This window comes from Magallana gigas, chromosome 6 (genome assembly GCF_963853765.1).
Source record: "Magallana gigas chromosome 6, xbMagGiga1.1, whole genome shotgun sequence".
Taxonomy (NCBI): domain Eukaryota; kingdom Metazoa; phylum Mollusca; class Bivalvia; order Ostreida; family Ostreidae; genus Magallana; species Magallana gigas.
Window position 1 is genome coordinate 44,784,351 of NC_088858.1, and position 25,940 is coordinate 44,810,290.

The 25,940-nt window shown below is 34.1% G+C and overlaps 2 protein-coding genes across 2 annotated transcripts; both read left to right on the forward strand.

Moving 5' to 3' along the window:
- Positions 1 to 51: 51 nt before the first annotated feature.
- On the forward strand, positions 52 to 14,769 carry LOC105317409 (zinc finger CCCH domain-containing protein 14). Its single transcript, XM_034468885.2, has 18 exons — positions 52 to 192; positions 1,611 to 1,653; positions 2,352 to 2,466; positions 3,028 to 3,068; positions 3,278 to 3,547; positions 4,056 to 4,127; positions 4,275 to 4,495; positions 4,691 to 4,842; positions 5,377 to 5,504; positions 5,721 to 5,948; positions 6,154 to 6,263; positions 6,468 to 6,727; positions 6,938 to 7,134; positions 7,579 to 7,699; positions 10,035 to 10,174; positions 12,149 to 12,276; positions 12,499 to 12,620; positions 14,114 to 14,769. The coding sequence occupies exons 1-18, from the start codon at positions 157 to 159 to the stop codon at positions 14,160 to 14,162; spliced, it is 2,433 nt and encodes an 810-aa protein (XP_034324776.2). The 5' UTR covers positions 52 to 156; the 3' UTR covers positions 14,163 to 14,769.
- A 4,232-nt stretch (positions 14,770 to 19,001) lies between these two features.
- Positions 19,002 to 25,682, forward strand: LOC105317419 (transmembrane protein 179B). Its single transcript, XM_011414068.4, has 4 exons — positions 19,002 to 19,425; positions 20,774 to 20,911; positions 22,480 to 22,558; positions 25,208 to 25,682. The coding sequence occupies exons 1-4, from the start codon at positions 19,109 to 19,111 to the stop codon at positions 25,427 to 25,429; spliced, it is 756 nt and encodes a 251-aa protein (XP_011412370.3). The 5' UTR covers positions 19,002 to 19,108; the 3' UTR covers positions 25,430 to 25,682.
- Positions 25,683 to 25,940: the final 258 nt, after the last annotated feature.

The window sequence follows — 25,940 nt, forward strand, 5'->3', positions numbered from 1 at the left end:
AAAGTATTTTGTAAGCTTAGGTATTTTATATTGAAATAAAATCCAAAGTATTCGATGTTACTTTTTTGTTTTGTTGAATGGCTCACACAAATATTACTGAATCGGGATCGATGTTCTGTTTCACGTTAAGATACCGTTTATCGAAAAGCCGAAAAAATGGACCACGGAAAAGACATCAGCCATAAAATTCGGGTATTTTTCACTATCTACTAAATATGCAGCTGCAAGTAAATTGCAGTTTGATGAACATTTATTTATCTATTAGAAACAACCTGATAATAGGTATAGAATTACAAGAGAACCCGCTTTATCATCTGATCATACAGTTGTAACGTTAGGTTGTGTTGAAGAAACTTCCATAGAACTAGCATGAGCACGATAAACGTAAATCGGTCTAGCACTTGTTTTACTTGGTCATTTCGACACTTTGTAAAATCGGCGCTCAGTCAAATTAAAACTTCCACTTTGTGTTACTTTCTTAAAATGTATTTCATTGAAGTTTTTAATTTGCTAATGTGAATTTCATCATTTATAGCCTCTTCAAAATTACTGGCATCCAACCATTCTCACAGAGTACCATTTCTTGCCAGTGCATTGTTGCGTTATTTTATCATTGCATAAAATTATTTGCGAAAAATGATGTAACACAATGCACTGGCAAGAAATGGTACTTGGTAGAAAGAATAATCTCACAGTGACCAGGCTATGCTCAGGTCACAGTAAGAATTCATCCCATATACTTGCAATGTAGCAGCCGTGAAGCGGATCTGCTTTGCGGCAATTTAAAGTCTGTTAATAATAATCTGCAGGGGAAAAACAAATTTTTATATATTATAAACCTTTTTGAACATGCAGTTATGGCTGTGATTTCGTTGCAAAAACAGTTAATGTGGTAAAATGGGATCATAAAAGAGCAACATTGAAGGTATTTGAGACCAATCATATGGAAATTTAGGCAAGATACAGCGCTATATATTTTTTTTTATTTGCAACGAAGCGAGTATCTGGGACGAATTCTATTGTTAATCCGGGTCCATAGGACTTCTGTCATTTTAACGATAGAATACTCTATCTAGGTACTTGACGCACACCAGTACAGTATCTGTCACTTTTTACTAAATTTCAGTTAATTAAAAAATGATTTTTCAATCTCTCTTTAACAATGAATGTCCTGAGATTGGTCCAAATAATTTTATTTGACAAAAAATTCTTATCCTTTTTCATCTTTGCTAGCCAAGTGTCAGATTCATTAACCTCATCACCTGATGAGATGAGAATGAATCGAACTTGCTAGTGAAGATGATCGTCTTTAGACATTCAGTAAAAACTAAAAGACTCCATCATGGTTACTATAGTACCGCTTTTTTTGCATTCAAAATGACATTGTTTGGTAAAATGTAATGTAGCATCAATTGTTTCATTTACGTCATTTAATTATCTACCTTCTAAAACTTTGGCAAATTATTTCAATTTGCCATGCAAGAGATAGATACTGCAGTTATTGTGAAGGGGTCTATAAGGATTTTCGATATTAATGCTTAGCTATGATATAAAAAAATCAATTGAAGTTATATACATAATTTTTAAACTCTTTTGTTGTTTTTTTTCAGTCGGCAATAAAGGCAAAATTGATAGAATTAAATGCATATGTTGGTAAGTTTGTTTTTCAAATTTTCCCAATAGTTTTCTCAACTAACTAATTGTCCCTTTATTAATATATAATTATTCAATGATATAAGATCTTTATACCATTTTGATACTCACTATATTATACCACATTCGTTTAAACCTCTTAATTCTTTTATTTTTTTTTACACTGTTGGTTAATCTTTAAAAGAGTCAAAGAAGAAAAAGGAGAACACACTCTTTTCCTTAAAGCTTTTATTCCACTGACTCGTTCTATACATGTAAAAGGGAAAATTGAATGCACATTTCATTGGAAGAAAATCAATGAACATCATACTCACATCATATCTTTGTATAACTTCAGCATTTAATTGAAAAAAAAATTATGAAATCCTGTACTCTCTGATAATTGATACTGTATACAGGGTAATATTTGCCCCTGTTTTATTTTCGCCCCTTCCGCCCTCGTTGTCAGAGGGCCAATTTAAGACTGGGCGAACACTACATTACAAATAATATCTCTGTTAACACAACTGCATCTGGGCGAATTCAAGATGGGGCGAAAACGTTTGCAATTGTGAAAGGGCAAAAATTAAAGGGGGTGAAAAAACCCTGTATATAGTATTTTTCTAGGACACTCAGAACTCATCTTAGTTTTCTTTCATAGATACTGATTGTTTTTTACATTTGTAAATGGTTCCATGATAATTTAAAATCTTTTCTAGATGATGAACTTCCAGACTATATCATGGTCATGATTGCAAATAAAAAGTCAGAAAAACAGATGAACAATGACCTTAATTTGTTCCTAAGCCACAACACAGAAAAATTTACATCATGGTAAGACATTGTTGCAGAAAATTGCATGAAATATTTAACAATAACCTGACATTAAAGACTACATGGTTATAGCGAAAACGCTTATAATGATTTGACACTAACAGGGAAGTCATTTTCATTCCTCATGACTACTATGTGTTTTACAAAGTAAAATTGCCCGTCCATGGCACTTCGTTATAAGCATTTTCTAATAATATTTTTGGTCATGTGTGCCTAACACTATTTTTGGTCATGTGTTCCTTACTCAATTACCTGGTTGTCAATACATTTTCATCTCAATTGATACTGTGAAATTCTTCAGACAAATTTTTGGGTTTCAATTTTGAAGTGTATGAAGGAGTAAGTGTCTTATTGTTCTAGATTGTAATTTGAATTTGAGTTAACATGAGTCTGTGTGGCGTTACCACCAGGATTATGATTTTCCTCTGATGACCTGAAAGCTATCACACTAAAGTTTTTTTGATACAGTTACTCTTGGAAGATCATTACATACTTTTGATAGAGTTGTGAATATATTGCATGTATAATTTCTATTCATATTTACTCAATATTGATTTTCAGGTTACACAGCTTGTTGAAAAAGCTGCAGAATCTTGGGACAGGTAATTCAAATTAACTTGATGCATATCACAATGCCAGTGATATCTATTTTTAAATTTTTTTTGGATTTGTTAAAACAAATTTTCTTTTTAAGGGCTGTGTGTTTACATTTTGAATCATACAATAGCATTCATTTTATAAGTGACTCATTTTCCTACTTCTTTGTTATTTCATTCATGTTTCATATTTTTTCTGTACCAAACTGTTGCAGATCAACAGAAAACAAAAGAATTGGAAAAAGTTGAAACAAAAGTCAGTGACCCTGCAAAAGAGGTTCCATCAGTTAGTGATAGGAAAGAAAAGCAAGTGAAGAGGCACCATTCAACAGAAAAGAAAGAGAAGGAGAGACACAAGGAGAAAAGCAAAGATGGTAAGGAGAAGGTCAAAGATTCCAAGAGTGGAACCAAAGATGGCAAGAAAGGCAAATCTGGACTGGAAGTGGACCCAGAGATAGAGGATCTACTGACCAACAGAGAGGAGGGTGAGTGTAGGAAGATCAAATATTCAAATAATATTTGACACCATTTTTCATGGATTTTGTAAAATAACAGTTTTTAGGTCTTGTAAATTTGTGGTCAATGAGGCAATGTTAGAATTAGAAGGTGGGCTTGAAAAAATGAAAATTTAAAGAACTGCAAATAGGAATGGAAAATGATTGTGGATAGAATGGCTCCATATGTAAAAAAAAAAAAAAAAATAATTTCACAAATATCAAAATTCAAATTGATTTGTAAATATGAATCTTCATTTACATGTACATGTAAACATAAATTTTTGGTCGGGATGTAAAAAAGGTTAGAATTTTAAGTACATGTAACAGTTTGGGAAAAAAAAAAAGAGACTGTCAAAATTTATGAATTTTTTACATAAAGGTCCCTTGAGAAAAGAATAGGCTCTTGTAATATTTTTTTTCTTGTGTCTTGAATTGAATTTAAAATTCTAGAACACTCCTCATACAAACAAGTGATAAATATTTTTTTCTTGATCAGATGAGTTTGCTGCTGAGTTTAAGGAGGAATCAGAGTCCTCCAAGGCAGCAAAAGCCAAGCAGACCGAGAGAGGTATGGCTTATTCTGTCATGGTCTGTTAAATCATGTTCAATTTTGCAAATTAATGTCTTTTTTGCTAGAATTTAAATATTTTGATATTATATAGAGACATTGTAAATAATTGATGTACAAATAAAGCCCTGTTTATGACCCTTTCAGGTGCATCATCTCAGGTGAAGTCTAGTCAGAATAGCTCTCAGAGTAAAGCCAAGTCTTCTGTGAAACCAGCCTCCATACATTCTCGTCTCGGTCTCCCAATCTCATCAGACTCGGACCGAGGGAGGTCCTCCAAGGAACCCCTCCCTCAGAGAAAGGAATCCTTCCCCCAGAGAATGGTTCAGAGACCCCTTTCTTCTTCCTCCTCTGCATCCAAGAGATCTGTAAGCTTTTCTTTTTCTTATTTGTGTATATATTGTGTATATATTGTGAACATTAAAACTGATCATACTTAACTCAAATAATTTACAGCTGTATGAAAGATAGGTTGACATTCAAAGTTTGCAAGCCTAGTTTCTCCTAGGACGAATGATACATGTATCATCATATACAATTTTTATTTGTTTTGATAAATGTAGGTGACTTCGCCAAAAAGAAGGCAGCCATCATCCGTTGTGGCATCAGTAAAGAGGAAGTTTGAGTTGGAGGATGAGGAGGAGGAGTATGACCCCTATAACCCGGCTGTGGGCAGCGTGGCCAGTGTTGTTCAGGTCTCCTCCCGACCCAGAAAGTAAGTTAGATATCTAGAAGATATCAATAAATATTCAGCCTTAAAATGCTTTAGGTGTCCTCCCAATTCAGAAAGTAAGCCAGATACCTAGTAGATATCAATAAATTGTTGTTCTCCCAGCCCAGAAAGTAAGGCAGATATCCAGTAGATATCAATAAGTAGTCAGCCTTAAAATGCTTTAGGTGTCCTCAGGTGTCCTAGAAAGAATTCCTGATATCTCGTAGATACATGTATCAATACGGGTTCATCTAAAATTTAAAATGGTCCAAGTCTATGTATGTATTTCATGATGAATATCGCATGTATATGCATTTATATTTTGTTTTTGGATTCAAATGTTTGCTTGGTTATTTAGTTTCATTTTTTGGTAAGAATTGTTCAGATAATCAATGTTTAGTTGGAAAGTTTGATGATTGAACTGAGCTCATAAATGCTGTTTGTTACTTGTATACCAGTATGCTGTCACTCATTTTTAGAAGTCATGAAAAGAAGATTGTATGAATGCATACATGTATCTTATTGTTTTCCCAACAGGTCCAGTGTGCCAATCACAAAACAAGCAAACAAAAACTTGATACTCAAAGCCACAGCAGAAGCTGAGAAATCTGTGTCCTCTGCCATGGACACTGTGCTCAAAGAGGAAAAAATGTACAGCGTCAAAGGTAAAGGAAGTTTTACTGTACAAAGTACATGTATCTTATGAATAATTTTGTTTATGTTTTATATATTTTTTTGGCTTTTAAAATAATTCTCAGTAATTTTGTATCATAGCGACTAGACAAGTATTGTGAGAAATGTTGTTATGACTTGATTATATGTGTAAATCTCTTATATTTGCATTAAAATTACTGATAGTATTTTGATATTTTCTGGTTTAGAAGATGCAAGAACACGGTTAAAGAAACCTGTTACTGTCACATTAACTGGAAGAAATGAATCAAAAGGAGTATATTCCAGTAAATCTGTGGGGATGTCTGGGAGAGGGCTAGTCTCAGGCTCCAGAAAGTCAGAGCTGATGAAGAAAATGACTTACACCATAGAAAATAAACCCAAGGTCCAAAGACTGGAACACAGGGAAAAAGCAACTAAGGTCATCAAAAAGGAAGGTGAGACAAGGACCTGTCTGTTGTTTTAAGAAATTTACTACCAGTTAATAGTTTTATCTTTTTTACTGCATGTACTTTGTAATTACCAGTTATGATAATTGTTTATGTTCATAAATGATTTAAAGGCTAGATTTGTTCTACTTTTTTGAAAGAAAAATATTAAAAAATGGGAGAACATCTTATGAGGTATTTTTTATGTTACCAGGACAAGAAGTTGCCCGTGTGATTCCAGTGGTAGATAGTCGGTATATCCAGATCCAAGAAAAGGCAGAGGAGGAAGACAGTGTCCAAGATGGCTCGGATACTAGTCCTCAGGTTTGTCTTTTGTCGAAGATGTCCCTCGTACACTTTGAAACGATTTTGCTGTCAGTTTGGTGAGTTTTCAAAAATTCAAAGATCAGGTAGAGGAGTTAGCAGTAACAGATTGTACCAGCATGATAAGTATCATAGATCATCCAAACTGTTGAGCACAATGTAAATGTCATACCTAACTAATTAAGATCCTTTGTCTATCTTTAGCTCCCAGTGAATTCGGACGAAGAGCAACCATCCCTGAGTCCTGACATTGACCCAGAGGTGCACCGTCTATTACAACAGGAATCTGAGGCAGAATTGTACCCCAACAACACAGGGGGGTCACAGAATGGGGAGGAGCCAGGAGGTTCCCCAGAGGATGAGGAAGAGATAGATGAAGATGATGATGAGGCTCAGAGGGCCCTGTTACTGAGGCAGCAGAGTCAGCAGGCCAACAGGAAGAGGACCTTTGCCCAAACTACAAAGTCAGTCTAGTAAAGAATAACCAGCATGTGATCAGACCTTGCATTCTTTTTCATGTTTTAAAGGAAACAATAATGCAATTAGTCAATGTGAAAATGAAATCATTCTCTCTCTCTCTCTCTCTCTCTCTCTCTCTCTCTCTCTCTCTCTCTCTCTCTCTCTCTCTCTGAGTCAGAACTGTCCCATAATGACCCTGAATTTTTGTTAAACAGACAGAAACCTACTGCCTTTGTATCACCAGTGGATACCAAGTTTATTGTCACTCTGGATGGCGTGAACCCCAATGAATTTGAAGCTGACAAAGAGTCAGGGGGTGGGGAGTTGGAGGCTAGTGAGATCCCAAAGAAAACGATTGTCCCTGCAGCTCCAGAAATTAAACCTGTTACATTCAGTCTAAAGGATACTGATGGTAAGCATTTATTGTTAGAGTATGTCCATACACAGAATGTATTCTAAAGCTGGATCATTATTAACTGTGGAACCATTTTAATTCACAGGGGTCAATTTTCGTGGATTTTTTTTTTGCTTATTCTTGAGGATGTTTATTTCGTGGATGCGTTGGTTTTCAGTTTCAGTAACAAAGATAGTTCTTTCTAAGTTTGCTTTCATTGAGAGTGTAAATTTGTGGAGGAGGGCTACCCACCAATATCACGAAAATTGAGGCACCACAAATTCAAATGATTCCACAGTACATGTATTCTAATTTCTTTCAACCCCTCTGAATGACATTACGGTATATGTATTGTATTTAATCTGAATCAGTTTTGCAGTTTATATATTTTAAACTCTTAACTAGAAATTGAAAACTGAGATTATTACAGGTAACAGGTTTTTGAATTGGGTTTATTAACAGATGAAGAAGAGGAAGATATTTTGCCTTCAAAAGTAGCCAAGTCAACAGAGAGATGTCGTTTCTGGCCAGCATGTGTTAATGGCAATTCTTGTCTCTATCATCATCCTACAGTTCCCTGCAAGTAAGGCTACAGAAAGAGAGAGAGAGAAAAAGAGAGGGAGGAAAAAGAGGGAGTGAGAGATGTTGGCAGAACCCTTAGGATAAAGTATGTGAATTTGGGGGGGGGGGGGGGGGGGTGGGGAGACTTAAGTATTGCAAATGATTTAATAATTCATAACTACTGTAATAAAGACATATCATCAGTAAATGTCTATGCATATGTAATATGTGTAATGGCAGGTCCACTTGTCTACTTTTTTAAGAAATTAATCATTTCTGTTGTCGGATAAGTCTTGTGATATTCACAGATTGCAAAGAAATTCAGTTCCATTCTGATTGTAAGCTTTAATCTGCCAAGGGATCCACGTACAAATACTTGATGCATTTTAATTCATATTACTCATGAATAGTCCAAATTGATTGAATAACAGGGACTAGTAAATTATGAAGACATGTACACCACCGAACAATTCTACACTACTTTTTATGTTAAATAAAATCAGGGCGGTCACTCCCCTCAAATTTGAACCTAATATCGGACCCATTCCCAATGGCAAAAAGCTGCAGATTTTCCCAATTCATGATAAACTGCTGTGACAACCCTGAAAATGAAATTGAAATCTGGTTCAGACTTTTGCAGAAGTATTACTATTGCCAGTGCAGTGGGCTAACTTTCCATTTCAGAAAACCTGATGAAAAAAAAAAAAAAAAAAAAAAAAAGTTGTAGCTGCTTCATATCATTTGATTTATAAATTAATTTTACTCAGATCATTTATTTTCTCAAAGCAATAAATTTTTCACCCAAAGACTGGATCATATCTAAGATGTTCCTCAAAAAAATGGGTTTGCTGTCGCGAGTTCAAAATCAAAAACACGTTTTTCTCACTTTTGAATACAGAAAACAATTTAGATTTCAATAATTTCTTGATAAAAATTTGTCGCCTTCCTACTTTAAATGTTGTGAAAACAAATTGAATTGGGTTCTAGTAATGACAAGTGACTTGTTTGATTAGTCACTCAAAGAAAACAACTGTCCGCCTTGGTGCTAAGAAATTCTATTTTTGTATATGACATGACTCTAGTCACAAAGTATCAGAATACCAATAATTACATTATTCTTCCACCAGATCACGGATTTCTCAAAGCAATTGAAAATCAATAAACAGGTTTGTTTGCAATGTACATGTCCATTGACTACAGGTCTATGTACAGCATCAAATCTATCAATTTTTCTTGTACATTTTAAGTTTATTCACCCTTGTCATGTTACTGTAAGGGCATTAGATATTTTTTTGTTAAGTGTCTGATTTTATTATACCCCAGCTCCGAAGGAGGAGGGGGTATACTGTTTTACCCTTCTCTGTCAGCCAGTCTGTCTGTAACAAAAATTTGTCTGTCAGTCTGTCTCTAACAAAAATTTCTGTTGCATTTTTTTCAGCAACTATTTTGCAAATGCTTGATTTTTATTTGTTTGGGCATGCCATACATCTGGATCTGTCTTTGTACCAATCGGACATCAACTTCCTGTTAAATGATGACTTCATTTCTTTAAAGCCTAAATTTTCAAACAAATTTTCATCAAATATATATGGCACATGTAGCATGTTTATGCTAACGAATATATTTAATTTTTTATGTTACACAAATGAAAAGGAATTCTTACAATAAACTATCAAGTTCTGATTTATTTATTGTGCAAAATCCTTGTCCCATTCATAAAATTTCTCACCTTGGTCCAATCTTGCGCATGAATTTCTTGGTCAAGGGTCAAGGTCATATCAGACCATTTTTTAAAAAAAATATACCCGATATATTTGAAGCTCTATCTGACTATACTCTACATAGAGCTTCTTGGGAGCAGTGATTCTGGAGCATGCATTTATGTCAAATGTTAAGGTGATAACAGATCTACTTAAAATCCAGTTTTGGCCATAAATTAAACCAAAAGAATGTCTGTAGCTAAGAGGTTTGCAATCAGCTTCAGTTTTATAATTTCTATACTAACTGAAATTTTTTTTAAATGTAATGGTAAAAGCATTTTCATCTGAATTGCTTTTCATCCAAATATCTATTAAGTGGGGTTCTTTTTGATGGTCACCATCTCATTAATGTCTAGTTTTATAAACATTGAATATACATGTATGTATTGCTGAAAAAAAGCTGGTAATGCAATGATACAGATGTGATATGTTTATTATTGTTTTGACTCCACATCTAAGATGGTAAAGTTTGAAGCATTTTATTTATTAGACGTCATACAGTAGATGATCAAACTTAAGATTTCAGAATGTTTGGAGAGAGGGAACAGTACATACAGCAGTTAGCCAGTTAGTTGATGATGGTTGTGTTGATTTCAGAATGTTTCCCTCGTGTAAGTTTGGAGAGAAGTGTCTGTACATACACCCAAACTGTAAGTTTGATGCTCAATGCACAAGGAAGGATTGTCCATTCACCCACGCAAGTAAAAGAAATGCCACCACCACAGTGATACAGAAGAGTAAGTACACAAATTATACCGATAGCTGAGATTGCCAAAACTTGGTTATGACACTGATGCAGTCTGCTTGCTCTGCTTACGTCTGCGAGCTGTTGAGAGGTACTAGCATTACTATCCATAGATAATTCAATCAGCGAAGTCAGTGTTGTATTTTACACATAGCTACAAAAAATCACCCGCTTCCAATGGATTTTGCCACCTTGGACCGCTTGAATCTACCTTATTGACTATGTAATTAGACATTGTTGATCTGTTTAAATAAGAAAAATGATTCTTTACATCATTGAGATTAGATTTTTGTGATAGACTAATATACAAAGTGTTAAAGATGACAGTGTTTGTGGTTATTACTCACCAGATATTTTTCAATTTCATTGTTTAGCTCACATGAACCAAAGATTCAAGTGAGCTTTTCTGATCACCTGTTGTCCGTCGTCTGTCTGTCTCGCCATCTGTTCATCCATCTGTCTGTTTGTCTGTAAACTTTTCATATTTTGACTTCTTTCTCTAGACACAATGGGCCAAATTTAACCAAACTTGGTGCAAAGCATCCTTATGGGAAGGGATTCTAAATTATTAATATAAAGGGCAAATCCCTTTTTAAAAGGGAGATAATTTCAAAACAGTGAAAATAGGGTGTATTTCTTTAAAAATCTTCTTTTTAAGAACCACTGCACCAGAAATGTCAATATCTACACCAAAGCTTGTATATATCGTGAAGATTCTAAATCTTTTAAATTATGTCCACCAGACCAATACTGGGGCCCTAAGAGGGGTTCAAATTTTAACACAGGAAAATCAAGGAAAAAAATTAAAAAATCTTCATCTCAATAAATACAATGCTACAATTTGTGATATTACCATGCAAGCATCCTCAAATAATGTAGATTCTTAAATTGTTAACATTTTGACCCCAGGACCAACACTTGGGCCCTATGAGGGGTTCAAAGTTTAACATAGAAATATATAGGGAAAATGTTTTAAAATCTACTACTCAAGAACTACATTTTGTGAGATTACTATGCAAGCATTCTTAAATGATGTAGATTCTTAATTGCTAAAATTGTAACAACCCCCCACATAATACTGGGGTCCCAAGAGGTGTTTAAAGTTTAACATAGAAATATATTATTTAAAAAACTAATATAAAATAATACAAGGAATTGGTGTTCATGTGAGCAATGTGGCCCATGGGCCTTTTGTTTTTCTTCCTGTTTTTGTTTTTTAATCATATTTTTACAAAACGCTATTTGGAAATAGTTTGTGACCATTTTGCACTTTGAATACATTTGTTACTTTGGTTCCAGTAATTCAATTAAAAAAAACAAATTATATCATAAATATATTTTTTAATTTATAGACCATGATTTTAAGTGTAATTTTTGCCATAAATGATATTGACAACTTTTATCATGATGTTTACTCACTTAAAATTGTACATGTATGATATATAATGCACCAAACTCAGAGCTATTTACTTCCAGAGTCCCATTAAAATCTTCTTTGAACTAGTTATAATTTATTAAAAAAATACATGTACTTTCAATTATTTTTGGCTTAGTTTTGTGATATGAAGATTTTATTATACAAACTTTAACAGGAGATTATTTCTCTAGAACAAAAAATTCTCTTGGAAATATCTAGCATTTATTTTCATAAGGAATATGAATACATGTCCAAGAAGGAAAGATTTAAAAAATGATAAACCTGGTTACTGATCATAAGCAGTTATTTAATTACCTCAAAACTGTGTAGTTACATGCTCTCATTTAAATACAGTTGAACTTCGATATCTCAACACCAATATCTCAAATACAATGGATATGTCAAAATGATTTGTAAGTCCCAACCACTTTAAGTATTTTACCCTTGATATCTTGAAAACTTGGACAGTCCCATCTAGTTCAAGATAACAAAGTTTGACTGTATATGGATTATCATTGATAGTAAATGGAAATTGTCTTGTTTCCTTAGTTGTCCAAGTCCCAGTTGCAGCTACTTATGGACCTGCCTTTAAAAGAGCAGCCCCCACTAGTACCCCCATGGTCTGCAGGTTCTTCCCAAACTGCAGCAATGTCCAGTGCACCTTCTATCATCCAAAGGTAAATATTTCAATATTGACTTTATTTAAAGTTTACAAGGAATCTACCTGCTACAATCATGTGTAGTCTATTTATTTTTTTATCTCATTCTAAGGGTTTTCTGTGATAAGTATACAATATATAGGCCTTTTTAATTGTGTTTGTAAAATGTTTGTATGAGCATGAAATTTAGCATGCACTGGTAAGCCTAACATCATTTTATTCAGTCTTATTGTATTTTAGCCCTGTAGATTCGGAATGCAGTGTATGAATAAATCTGTCTGTACATTTTACCACCCTGCTGTGCCAAGCAAAAGTCAGTTAAAGTGGTCAGCCACCAGCAAGCAAGCTAGTACACACATCAGGTATGTACAACACGTAAATAGGAAATCATATAGTACAATGTAACACAAGCTAGTACACACATCAGGTATGTACAACACGTAAATAGAAAATCATACAGTACAATGTAACACAAGCTAGTACACACATCAGGTATGTACAACACGTAAATAGGAAATCATATAGCACAATGTAACACAAGCTAGTACACACATCAGGTATGTACAACACGTAAATAGGAAATCATATAGTACAATGTAACACAAGCTAGTACACACATCAGGTATGTACAACACGTAAATAGAAAATCATACAGTACAATGTAACACAAGCTAGTACACACATCAGGTATGTACAACACGTAAATAGAAAATCATACAGTACAATGTAACACAAGCTAGTACACACATCAGGTATGTACAACACGTAAATAGAACACAAGCTAGTACACACATCAGGTATGTACAACACGTAAATAGAAAATCATACAGTACAATGTAACACAAGCTAGTACACACATCAGGTATGTACAACACGTAAATAGAACACAAGCTAGTACACACATCAGGTATGTACTACACGTAAATAGAAAATCATACAGTACAATGTAACACAAGCTAGTACACACATCAGGTATGTACAACACGTAAATAGAAAATCATACAGTACAATGAAACACAAGCTAGTACACACATCAGGTATGTACAATACGTAAATAGAAAATCATACAATACAATGTAACACAAGCTAGTACACACATCAGGTATGTACTACACGTAAATAGAAAATCATACAGTACAATGTAACACAAGCTAGTACACACATCAGGTATGTACAACACGTAAATAGAAAATCATACAGTACCATGTAACACAAGCTAGTACACACATCAGGTATGTACAACACGTAAATAGAAAATCATACAGTACCATGTAACACAAGCTAGTACACACACCAGGTATGTACAACACGTAAATAGGAAATCATACAGTACGATGTAACACAAGCTAGTACACACACCAGGTATGTACAACACGTAAATAGGAAATCATACAGTACGATGTAACACAAGCTAGTACACACACCAGGTATGTACAACACGTAAATTGGAAATCATACAGTACAATGTAACACAACCTTGGCTTCTCTTAGTCTAAAATCCTTTTCAAATACAAAATGTAATATGACATATTATCAATATCAACTTCATTGCACATGCAGTACATAATATTACATGTATTTTCGAAATAATTTTGTGACATTTTCATATCTTTCAATCTTTCATATCTTTCTGTCTTTAATAGAGGGCTCTTAACCACTTAATCAATTATTTCAAATATTACAAAGATATAGTATGAGTATTTTAAGAGCATACCTTTCTTTTCTTCCATGCATTCCTGTGAACATTATAATACTACAATGCAATGTCAATGGATGAAGTTTTAGCAAGATCAGTTCAATAAATCTCTTTTCAGCCCATATCAACTAAATATATACTGTTAACTCTTTTTTGCAGCCAAAGACAGTTTGATGCAGGAGTTGCCGAGTCCTTGACAAGCTCTTGAGAGAGAGAAGACCATTACATATCTGTAATGGTATACTGGTTCTTGTCTCTAGAATACTGTACTGGTACCAGACACTGAAAGCAATGGCAGCACAGTGGGAGGAACAATTTTTTTCTTTTAAACATCCTAAAAAGGATAGGGAAATTCATTATTTTCCTGAAACCTGTTTGTATTTAGGAAGATTCTTAACACCAACAATTTATTTACAGTAATAAACTTTTAAAAAAGAAGTTCCTGCTAATCTGGATTTTTTCTCAATTTCTTGTGTTTTAAGAAAATCTCATACTTAATGTGTGTATTTTGGATTTTATTCTATGCTGAGATATTTCCTGTTAGTGTACAATATTGATTCATGTTTTAACGACTTGATGCTGTTATTGGTATTGTTTTAATACTTTAACCATGTTCAAAGAGGGGATCTTGAATTGGAAATGCACAAGAACATTTTTTAGTTTACTATGCTAAGGGCAGCAACTGTGCAACTTTTACTGTGTTGATAGAATTCTGTAATTTGGTTTTGTTTAATTAGAATTTCCTGTATTGAATATTCTATACAAAAAATATTGACAACATACAAACCAACAAGAAATAAAAGATTATTACAAATGTTGCTTTTTGATATTGTTTTTATCATTAATACATGTATTTCATAATTAGATACAGCATTTGAGAACTAAATCTTTCGCCATTTATCAAGCTTTGGTATTTAAAGATTTTATGTTCTTTAACTTGTATCATAGCTTGCATCATAACCATGCAGATGGTGCCAAACGTTACTCACATATTGTGACAAACAAGCCCTAGGGATCAATTTTTACAAAGTACTTGCCGGTTTCCTGAACATTTTGAATATTTTTTTTTTTACAATAACACTGCTTTATACAAGGCCCCCCCCCAAAAATATATGAATTGTTTTTAGTTGCACTAGATGTACAAACAACATGGTGATCTATCAATAATCTGACACAACCCGTAAAATGCAAATATCATTTGCGTTTTAATCCTAATTTCTTAAAATACATCTCTCTCTCTCTCTCTCTCTCTCTCTCTCTCTCTCTCTCTCTCTCTCTCTCTCTCTCTCTCTCTCTCTTCAGACTAAAGAAGAATGTCAAATTATACAATTGTAGATGTAAACCAACCCTAAGTAGTATGTAAGCTAATTGTTCCATCATGCATTGTGCCAGGCTAGCTAGGTGGGTTTTGAAGTCTTCCTTTTGCCTTCCTTTAGGGAGTCATTTGTTCTGTCCCCCACCCTTACCATTATCAAAGATGAAGGTCTACATACACTGTACAATGTACATGTCATGTGTATCTGCAGCTTTGAGAAATTGTTTGACGCCTTTTAAGAAGTTGAACACAATTAAGGTGTTGAGATAAAATTATTTCGGTTTTTATTGTTCTGTACAGATGAACATTGTCATTTTTTATTTATGACGTTATAATAAACTCCCAATATTGTGCAGGAATAGGTAAGAAATTACTCTTGCACTGTACTCATTTTTGACCATACTACTTTTGTAACCCTAAGTTGATTAAAGGGTCAAGATAAAAGTAATTCAAGGATTGTAGATGCTTGTAAATTCTTCAATGACTCATGTCGGACTGTAGGTAACTATAACCTGATTGCTATGACGTGGCTATGATGTTTTTTTTAACGCAGTTTGTTATGGTGTGCACTTAGTTTATCTTTAAAAAATGATGCATGTAAAATTTCATGAATTATTGTCCACTGTATCAAATACCTATTGGGATGACATATTTCCTTTTTGGATGAAGTACATAAATGCCATTATGTTATTCAGTTCAATCGTGACGATTGCTCTCGTCGATAATAAGTTTATTACATAATAACCTGCATACTTTTAGAGCAATTGCTTATACTGGTGCTTAGTTGCTCGCATGCATCATATAAACCCATGTCAATTGCTTGAGAGAACTATTCTTTTTTATTATATCCTATACTATCACGAATAATTGTGTTGGTAACCGTTGAATGAAGTGCATTGAAAACTAACTTGATCTAGACAATCTTGCAATATAGCTAAAATGTGTTACGTATAAGGCTTATTTCTTGGTGCCGTGATCAGGATTGAAGAAAGGCTGAGGAAAGTCAGACAAACAGGACCCCCCCCCCCCCCAAAAAAAAAAATAAAAACAAAAAAAAAACCAAAAACACCCCAGAAACTGAAATTGCAAGTGCATCAACAAATGAAGTTAAATGGGGACCCTTGAGAACTTCGGTAAAGAACGCTAGAGATTCAGTACGTGCTTTATATGTCACCAAAATATTTATCCTGGCCACATATCCTTCCCAGTTATGGATGAAATGATGAAGTATCATCTAAAAGCAAATGCAGATATTGCCTCCTGCAAGTTCGTCAATATGAAATTGAGAAAATGTTAACTCAAAATATATGAACTGGTGATTGAGTCAAGAAACTATAACACCGATTGTTGATGAAGTTGGCCCTGGCAGTACTCTTCTTATCAGGAGTGTTTAGGATATTTACGGCAAGTAACATCGTAAGGAAAAGGTAATTTATGAGAAAATTTAAAAAATATATTATCTTGTGGAAATTGAACAACTATATTGTATGAAAGACAAATACGGTCACATAAAAATATTTCTATCTCTTGATTACCAGAAAATCCGAGAAAAGATCTCGTGTAAAGATTAATTATATCATATAGCAAATAACACCCGAACTCTGTTATCGTTTATTGCTTGAATAAACGTGGTTAAAATTGACTATTGTGGGGGTACGTTCTGTTTTCTAAGGAAAAGAGAAACAACTCTTGTCTGGTAAACGGTAAAAACATGTTTTATAATAATAGTTATTATTATTTATAAAGTACATGGAATCTTGTCATAAAAAAAGAAATATTTTTATGTTCAGGCGCCTGTGATACACTAAATATGTTCTACATATAGAAGATACATGTGGGCCTATAAAGACTGAGCAGAATTTCATTATAGAAGTTCATTTTAATACTTATCAACAAACTTTTATTACATATGCGTATATCCATTTCGTAGAATATGATATGTTGCATTTTTCCTCCCCTCAAAGCAACATGTAAAATATACATTTTACATGGTGAACCATGTAAAATGTATATTTTACATGTTGCGAACATTTTCTATAGTTTTAGCTTGTTGGTATAAATTAACGTTATTTAGTCTTCTTAATTATCGTGAAATTCCTCCTGACTGTGATGTGATAGAATGTAAATTAATGTTTATCAAACGTCTTAACTGTAACAAAGAAATAGGACATCAAAGTAATCAAGTGTAGCTTTAGGAAATATACTTATTGGAAAGGCAGGATTGATGGACAATGGTTTCAGCTCAGATATGTGTGTTTGACACTAATAGAGTTAATACAATTACATAACAATTAGCGGATTAACGCAGGTGAATAAATGGGCGTTTACCTGGACAATGGTCAGTTAGGGATCAAGAAATATATTCTCTGATTGGATGATTTATACATGTCAATTATTTAGAGGGTCACGCCAGTAAAATAATATTATATGTTTTAGAGATGATTGTAAGTTAGTTGAATAGAGTCAGAGTTCGATAGTTAGAGGTTAAGAGTCAAGATACAAGTCGTCCGTCTAATCCGTTACGTTTTCCCTCACTGTCATATGTAGGTTAACATTAAGTTAGAATTATTAATAAACGAGTTCCCCCTTTTTAATGTGTACGGAGTGGAGAGTAACTGTTTGTATAATTGTGTTATTAACTGGAATAAATGTGGAAAATACAGCGAGTGTTGAGCTAGGCTAATTCCCTAGTAATCGCCCGGTACAGAAAATACCCCATACGGTACAAACCCGGCGGTTATAGTATGTTGGATGAACTAACATGAAATAAATGCAACCCAAACTTTTTGAATTGATAAAACTTTGTCAAATCTTTTATATTATATTACTTGAAAAAAGTATGCACATGGCCATGCACTTGCGAGAATATATTTTTACAATTTAGTTGCTAAAAAAGCATATTTAGTGCAATCAAAAATCTACGCGACGTCAGACTCTAACTTTTGCCATCAAAATCATTAACATTTAAATCAAGTGTTATGTTAATAAAAACCGTCAGTCAGTAACGAAAACAGAAATTCGAAAATGATTTTAACTAGTTTATAAATATGTAATTTTCACTATAAAATTTCTAGAGAAATCGTATCTAACGTCAGTTTCTCTTTGACACTTGGGAGTTCGATATTAGTACCAACAGCATGTGTAATGTCTGGGCCGGGATATACATGTATAAGCGAAATTTAGTGCTTCTGACATGCTGTTTTGAACGATTGGCATAAATATCTTCAGTGGCGATCGATTAATCTCGAATGCTTGATCGATCGATCGAATTATTACAAGGCCCGAAAAGGACTTTCAGACACTTTTGAAACAATGCACTTTTTGAAAAAAAATATTTGAGCCATTTAGCCTCTGCTGCAAAATCTTTTGATGACAGTTCCATAGTGATCAAATTGTTTGAGTTGAAATGAAATAATTGAATCCATCATATGTCAAGATTCCATATACTGGGTATATAGTTACCTTGTTATCAAAACCATCAGTTTGTAAAAGTGTTAAATGTAATGTAAATAAAAATATACTCATTGTGTGAAATCGTAGCTCATCTAAAATTCACCTTTTACACGTAAGGAAAATGGCACGACAAAAAGCATTAAACACATTGCCCAAATATAAGCATGATTAATTTATTTTAATCCATCTCAAAATTCCCCGAGATTTACATAGATAAAAGATTTATCGATCCACCACCTTGTTTGCATGTCAACAAAGCGAAGGAATTAAAGGTCAATGTTCAAAAATATCGACGACGTTTTGATCCCGCGTGTGACCTTGCCATTCTATAAAGTTTACACACACCATGTGCGGCGGCGAGACCGACTAGCGACGTACGAGGAGCCATGCTGGATAAACTCCCGAAAAGACACAAATTCAGGTTTTCTCAAATCTTCGTGAATGGAATAGTATTTGTTCTTTCATTATGTGCGTGTATACCGAGTGGTTGGACTTACAACTTCTTTAATTTTGAGTGTGTACTGTACGCCGACTTGTCGGTTAGTGTTAAGGATAACAGTACTGTTGTCTTGGACTGGGCAGGGTCAACCTGGGGGAAGCCGACCCAGTGTCATGTGGTCACGTATGCCCCCGTGGTGGCCGCTATACACGCCTTCATTTGGATCTGGTTTTATTTACAAATGGAGGAGTTAGACGGTAAAATGTAAGTGTCATTATTTGTGTTTACCTGAACACAGGGCAACGACGCTCATCAGCTGTTTAAATAATGGATTAATTCTTCTACACACCTATGCACAGTTGTACATAAAACTACCAATTTAAGAAATAAGCTTAATTGTTAAAAAGAGGGGGCCAAACTTCAGTCCCAGTAGAGGGCCACGATTCATTCGTTTTTACTTTAATAATTATATAGGTGTCTGTTGTTGTCATTTTTATCAGTGACAGCAATACAGGTGTTATCTGCTGGGTAAACCAGTGCAGGGAAAGATTTATCATACAAATGATCAGGTGAAGTCGGGGGAGATGGGTGTCACTAGCCCTTAACCTTTTATTATGGAGAGTGCATGTTTGTGCCATACAACCCTCTCAAATTTTTGTTACGTTGCTTTATAGATGAATCAGGTTTCAGCTATCTGCATAACACACATTCACACATAATTAGAATGCACAATGAGCTAACCCTTGTACAGTGGAGTCAAATGATTGGCGTGTGATGTAAATTACACGTGAGCTTTCATGACTTTTTGTTATGACGAGAAACCAGTAACCAACAGTCCGTGCTTGATCCATACCTCCCAAGAACTAAATATATAATTTATAAAGAATAATGTATATTTCATAATCAAGATCGGTCATTGGAATGATGAAAGATGAGTCTGGTGTAGGGGTTTGTGAGTGATTAATGAGATTACTATAGTTGTACCAATGATTGAAATCACAAGACATAACACTTACAAATTCATTATCTAGATAATTAATCAAGTTTTAGATGATATGTCAGCTGGAAATAATTACACAGTTAGGAAGACATTTTCATCTTTTTTTTAATTGAAGAGGATATAAAATAGCATGAATGAACGGTGATAGGAAATGAAAATTCCTATGTAATAGTATCATATCACCAATCCGTCCCCTCATCCCTGAATACCAGGTATAAATTCAGTCCATTGTGGACACTATACAGCGATCGTTTCGTGTTGTCGTCATGTACCGGGACGTAATGTATCAACACGAAAAAATTATCTCTGTTTATATATCCTACTTGATATAGTTTTTGGTGGCATTTCCTCATTATCATCACTTGTCAACAGTTCATGTAATGGAATCTAAAGCACCTCTAACGTTGAAAAATGCGTTTCAAAATCATTTTCTTTTCATCATCATTTATTGTAATGTAATAAACAACACAACTTTTTATATGAATACAATTTTAAAATGCTCATATGACGGTCCCCATCTTAAGTCCTCGTGTAATTATATTAGTGAGTGAGTGATCCAGCTACACACAGAAGCAGTCAATTAGTGAATCTGTTGCCATGGTTTCGTTACAGCCAATCGCTGCCCGCCCTGTTGTTTGGCTGTGTCCTCCATGGCTGTATCAGCCTGGCCCTCCTCGTGTCCAGTGGGATGCTGACGGGAGGGGTGAACAAGCTGTGCCATAACCTACAGTCCAGGCTCCCCGCATACAGGTAGTTATTGCCTTATTGGGTTCATACAGCCCCACAAGGTATAGTAAAGTATCGGGGTTACATACTAGTAACACTGTCCATTCAGTATGTAAAACAATCACATCTCAATATTTTGAAGTCTAACACCAACAAATGTAAATAAATACTTGTAACGAAATATTTACTTTTATATTTACATTTTCCAGTGTCTTTGTTTATGGTAACACTACCGATCAATTTTGTAATGTATGACCCAATACATTTCTTTATTGATTGTACAAATGCTGAAAATTAGATAAATAATAAATATTAATAAAAGGGAATCGTACTTGGAATATTGTCATGTTGTAAATTTAGAATTTACCGGGTGGCAGTAGATACAAAATTTACAACATAATTTTGTATTTACTGCTATCCGGTAAATTCAAAATCTACAGCATGACAATATTATGAGTTTATCAAATACGGTCGGGCAGGATCAAATCTATCATAAAGCCCATTTTTATTGGATTTGATCACCCGCGTCCGTATTTGATCACCTCATAATACCCAAAAAATAATTCCTTGTTCCTTTGATAATTGTTACTTTCTCACGTATTCTGTTGGTTAGTGCACTGAACGATTTATTTACCCGAGTGTACTAGTATGCGCTTGATCGGATTTATTTCTACAATCTTTTATTTCTGCATAGCATGAACTTAAGCGTATAGTGCATGTTTTCTGTATAAAATTTTAGCAATGCTGGGAATTTAAAGACGATATTACAATGTTCAGACTTTTTTGGTACTCATCCTCCATGTGGTATATATACCAGTAAGCCAAAACGCAAAGGGTCCCGAATAGATATGTTATACGTGGGTAAAAAATGTCCCTTCATGAAAGCAGTTTATCGTAAAAGTCATTTTTGTACAGATACAATATTATCGTGATGCGGTATGTGTACAGCGAGTGCATCTGCAACCGATGCTGCACAGTGTGCAGAAATATCACCAAAGTTACCACAGTCTGCCTGTCTGTATATTGTCTAGTCTGTGTACGCTGGGAGATGCACGGTTCGTTGAGGTGGCATTAATGGGGTCTGTTTGATAAAGCCGGTTATGTAGAACTTGTAGTTTGTAATCATGTATCACAGAAAAAATTCACGGGGTTACGATTATATGTGCGCATAAGTATGAAGCATGAGGAGGTAAACTAATAAACTATAAAACCAAGATACCGTGGCATAAGTTTTATTACAAAATTGCCGTAAAATCTGGGGTAAATTGACAGTAAAACTCAGATTGTGTGCCCACTGTGCTTACAACTTGAGAAGTAATACGTGTAGGTAACTAGCCAAGTTTATTCCATAGTTTTGCATGCATTGTAGAAAAACCGAATTTTTAAAAATTGCTTAATAATCATCAAAAAAGCATTGCTCAAGAAAGATTAAAAAGATATAAGGAAATCATATCGCTCAATATTCATTTCGCATAAAGTTTTCTATCTTTTCGATCAAGCACCTAAAAAAAATGTTGTATTTACTTACGTTAAAATTATACCCAAAAGTACTTAGAAATTCTGAATAACATTCCAAATTGTCGCCTCTTTAGTTGTTCCAAGTTGGAAGACATGCAGTGGACAACACTAAAAGGAACCGAAGAGTTTTATACCTATATGAAAGTGACAGAGGTACGTGTATGTTATGTGAAACTTAATAAAAATAAAGAAAGTGTTAATACATGAATATGTAAATCTGAACGATTATAGTAACAAAGGTAGGTGTATATATATAGAAGTACAAGTACCTGACGTAGTATAAATAAACTTTTATAAAAGTTGTAGAAACACGTGTGTGAAAGTGACTGAGGTACTTGAATGTGCAAATCTGGATTAAAGGAGGTGCATTTGTTATCCTTTAGATGTTAAAGGGGAAGATTCACACGTGTAACGAAACTTGAATGAATGTGTTAATTAAGGGTATGTGTAATTGTTTATGAGAGCCTTAAATAAAGTGACAGAAATACTTGTACGTGTATAGGTAAACTTATACGAAATTGTCAGGTGTTCGTATGCATACTGCTATTTAAATCTTCAAGAAAGTTATAGTTTTACATATACATGTTTGAACATATGTAAGTCTGGTTGAAATTGAAACGTGTACGTGTTAATCCATATAAAACAAATCCAATGCTCAAATGTTTTTACCTCAATACCAGACAAAGAAATTTTAAAAAAATTGATTATGTTAACTTACAGGTCTAGATTTACATTTTTCGGTGAATTTTTGTCTGTGATTACGCTACGAATCGATTTTGTAATGTACAGTCCAATAAATTCAAATGTACAGTCCAACAAATTTAAATTGGTGCACAAGTGGGGTTTGCATAATTTAAAGAAATGGAAATCACATATATATGTCAATTTTCCAAAATCTAATCGTTCAATTGCTGAAAATTATAAAAGTATAAGGAATAAATCTTCATTCTTTGAATATTATGAGGTAATAATTTTGGTCGGGGCTTGATCAAATCCAATACTAGTTGAATTCGGCGAGCTTTATGATTTAAGGAATAAGGAATCATTTTTTTAGTTTTATGAGGTGATAATTTAAGTCGGGGTGTGGTCAAATCCAATAAAGCCCGACGTGCTTAATGATAGATACATTAAATAATACAATATCAACAGAGATACTTCTTTATGTGATGCATTGGCGCCTGTACTTCTGTTAATTCGTAGGGGGAAAATGCAAAAGTGTTTATCTATGTTAAAACCCACGTGAAGATTATGGTTTACGTACAGTACGTGTATATGTCTGATTCAACCTATTTAATAGAAGCCTGCATCGAAGTGCATTTCTTGCCTTGAATATCGCATCCATAGTATATGAAGGATTTTATTTCTACGGCGTCTTACTAATTCCACACATGGGATTTACTGTTAATATTGCATAATAGCAATTTGTTTCTAAACAGGCTATAAACAATAGTTGCATCGTTGCAATTTTTTTTTCCCATTCCTATCCCTTTGTTCATGAATGCGTTGTCTATTACGTATTAGATTAATTCTTTTCTCTCTGGAGAAACGCTATTTCATCAATATTTCATTAGGAAAATGCTCCTCAGAAAAATCATTAGATTGATTTGGATTGTTTTGACATTTTTATCACATGAAACCAATTTCACTCCCACAACCCCCCCCCCCCCCAAAAAAAAAAAAACACGCCATAAACAAATGCCGTATGACATTAACATTCAAACACTTTACAAAAAATACGCCTATTCAGTTAAAAATGGCAATTTCAGGCTTTAATTTAAATGAATACCGGTATATTGTAAATATCATTTGCGTCTATAAAAATTCAAGGACTATAGGACCCACGAGTTGGGAATGTATGATAGAAGAGTTATCGGTTTATTGCAATATCGTAGCTGAACTGATCCTGCATTCACACCTCTTACTCTCAAAGTTCTCTGAACTCAATTATTTCCACCATGAACGGATTATGAATCTTCAGTAATTAACACTTGTAAGGGAATGGAGGTAATTGTCCGATTATACTATGGTGAATTTGGACATTCTTATGATCTAAAATTTGTGGAATTGGAGCAGTAACATTAGGACTTCTTATATGTATAGATATCGATGTTTTTGCCATAGGTGCTTCCCATCTAAATCGATGTACAGAAAAATCTTTAGTAAAGGGAATTTTGGGAAGTACCGATTTATAGATGGGGAACATTTATGGGTTTTTGTTCTAAAATGCAATATTGCTAAGAAATCATTAATTATTTAACCGTTCGCGTCTAAGATTGGTACAAAAACAATCTACCTGTGGCTCAACATGAAGAAATAAATCAGCTCCGTTTTTTTCTTGTTTTTTTTTTTTAACCGAGTTTTGCAAAGGAAAATTCAATTATTGAAATGGTATGGCGGGCGGCAGCCGAAAAGGTACCTTTGTTGTAGATCGTTTGTACAAATATCAGAGATGTGCATATTAAGAAAAATACTGGTCAGCTGTTGAACTTAGTTCATTGGCAAAGTATTGCATATACATGTAGAGTATCCCGTTCCTCTGGACATTGTATATCAATTCAGGGTTAACAAATGAATTATGGATATTGTTCACAAAAGAAAACATGGTTTTCTGTCACATTGACAACTTTTTTTTTCTTTTTTGTTTAGTGGGTTTTTTTTGGCTGTCGCTTTTAAAAGTGTTCCATCCTACCATCTAATAAGCTCCAACAGCGCGTGTCTCGTAGCGCCTCATGCTTTTCCAACCCACAACAGAACAGATTTAGGTTTGAAGATTTTATTGATCTGTTATCTCTGTATTTGTAGGTGTGTACCTGGTTCAGTGCGATCACTTCCGCCATCTTAGCAGTTCTGAACGGATACAGGGCATGGAGCATCATCTCTCAACTCAAGCGCCGGGACGACCCAGAAACAGGCTCAGTGCTGCTCCGCAGAGGGAGACAGTTCGGCTCCTCACATTTCTTTCTTGACGAATCATTTTCAGTTCGCAGCTTAACTGTAGATCGGCGGACGTCAAATATAGTTTGATATCGTGTTCGTAGAAGTCTTAGAAACTTAATTAATTTTATTGATTTGAAAGGTTGTGCAATATTTGGGTTCTTTTAGAGTTCTGATGGTGTTTGACCCCAAGGGTCGTTGTATGACGGGACCTTTGCCAAAATGTTAGTGGTATTGAAATGAGTTTTGTGTATTTATCATGTTCATTAACAAGTCCATTTTTACATTAAATATTATTGTTATTTATTAAAGTTCATCAAATTGATGTTGTTTCATTAAAATATTTTTACCATTAATAAGTTTGTTGTTTTATTTTAAAATATCTCGGTATTTTTAAATAAACAAAGATATTTATTTGGCTTTTATTAACATTGCAAAAATAAGCTTTTTTTGTTAAATGTTGGTGGATAAGCACTTTTAAAAAGATGTTACCTGGTAACCAAAAAAATGTCACTTTCAACAAATTTATGAGTAATGCAAACTATACTGAAACTCTCGATGATATATCTTTTTGGGACTTTCTCAGAGATAAATAAAGATA

What these genes read in the sequence shown, in the direction of transcription:
- LOC105317409 (XM_034468885.2), top strand. Translation starts at nt 157, where the DNA reads ATGGACCACGGAAAAGACATCAGCCATAAAATTCGG. An exon ending in ACATCAGCCATAAAATTCGG is followed by an intron (nt 193 to 1,610) that starts GTATTTTTCACT and finishes GTTTTTTTTCAG; the next exon opens with TCGGCAATAAAGGCAAAATT. An exon ending in GCTGCAGAATCTTGGGACAG is followed by an intron (nt 3,069 to 3,277) that starts GTAATTCAAATT and finishes AAACTGTTGCAG; the next exon opens with ATCAACAGAAAACAAAAGAA.
- LOC105317419 (XM_011414068.4), top strand. Translation starts at nt 19,109, where the DNA reads ATGCTGGATAAACTCCCGAAAAGACACAAATTCAGGTTTTCTCAAATC. An exon ending in GAGGAGTTAGACGGTAAAAT is followed by an intron (nt 19,426 to 20,773) that starts GTAAGTGTCATT and finishes GTTTCGTTACAG; the next exon opens with CCAATCGCTGCCCGCCCTGT. An exon ending in TCCAGGCTCCCCGCATACAG is followed by an intron (nt 20,912 to 22,479) that starts GTAGTTATTGCC and finishes TCGCCTCTTTAG; the next exon opens with TTGTTCCAAGTTGGAAGACA.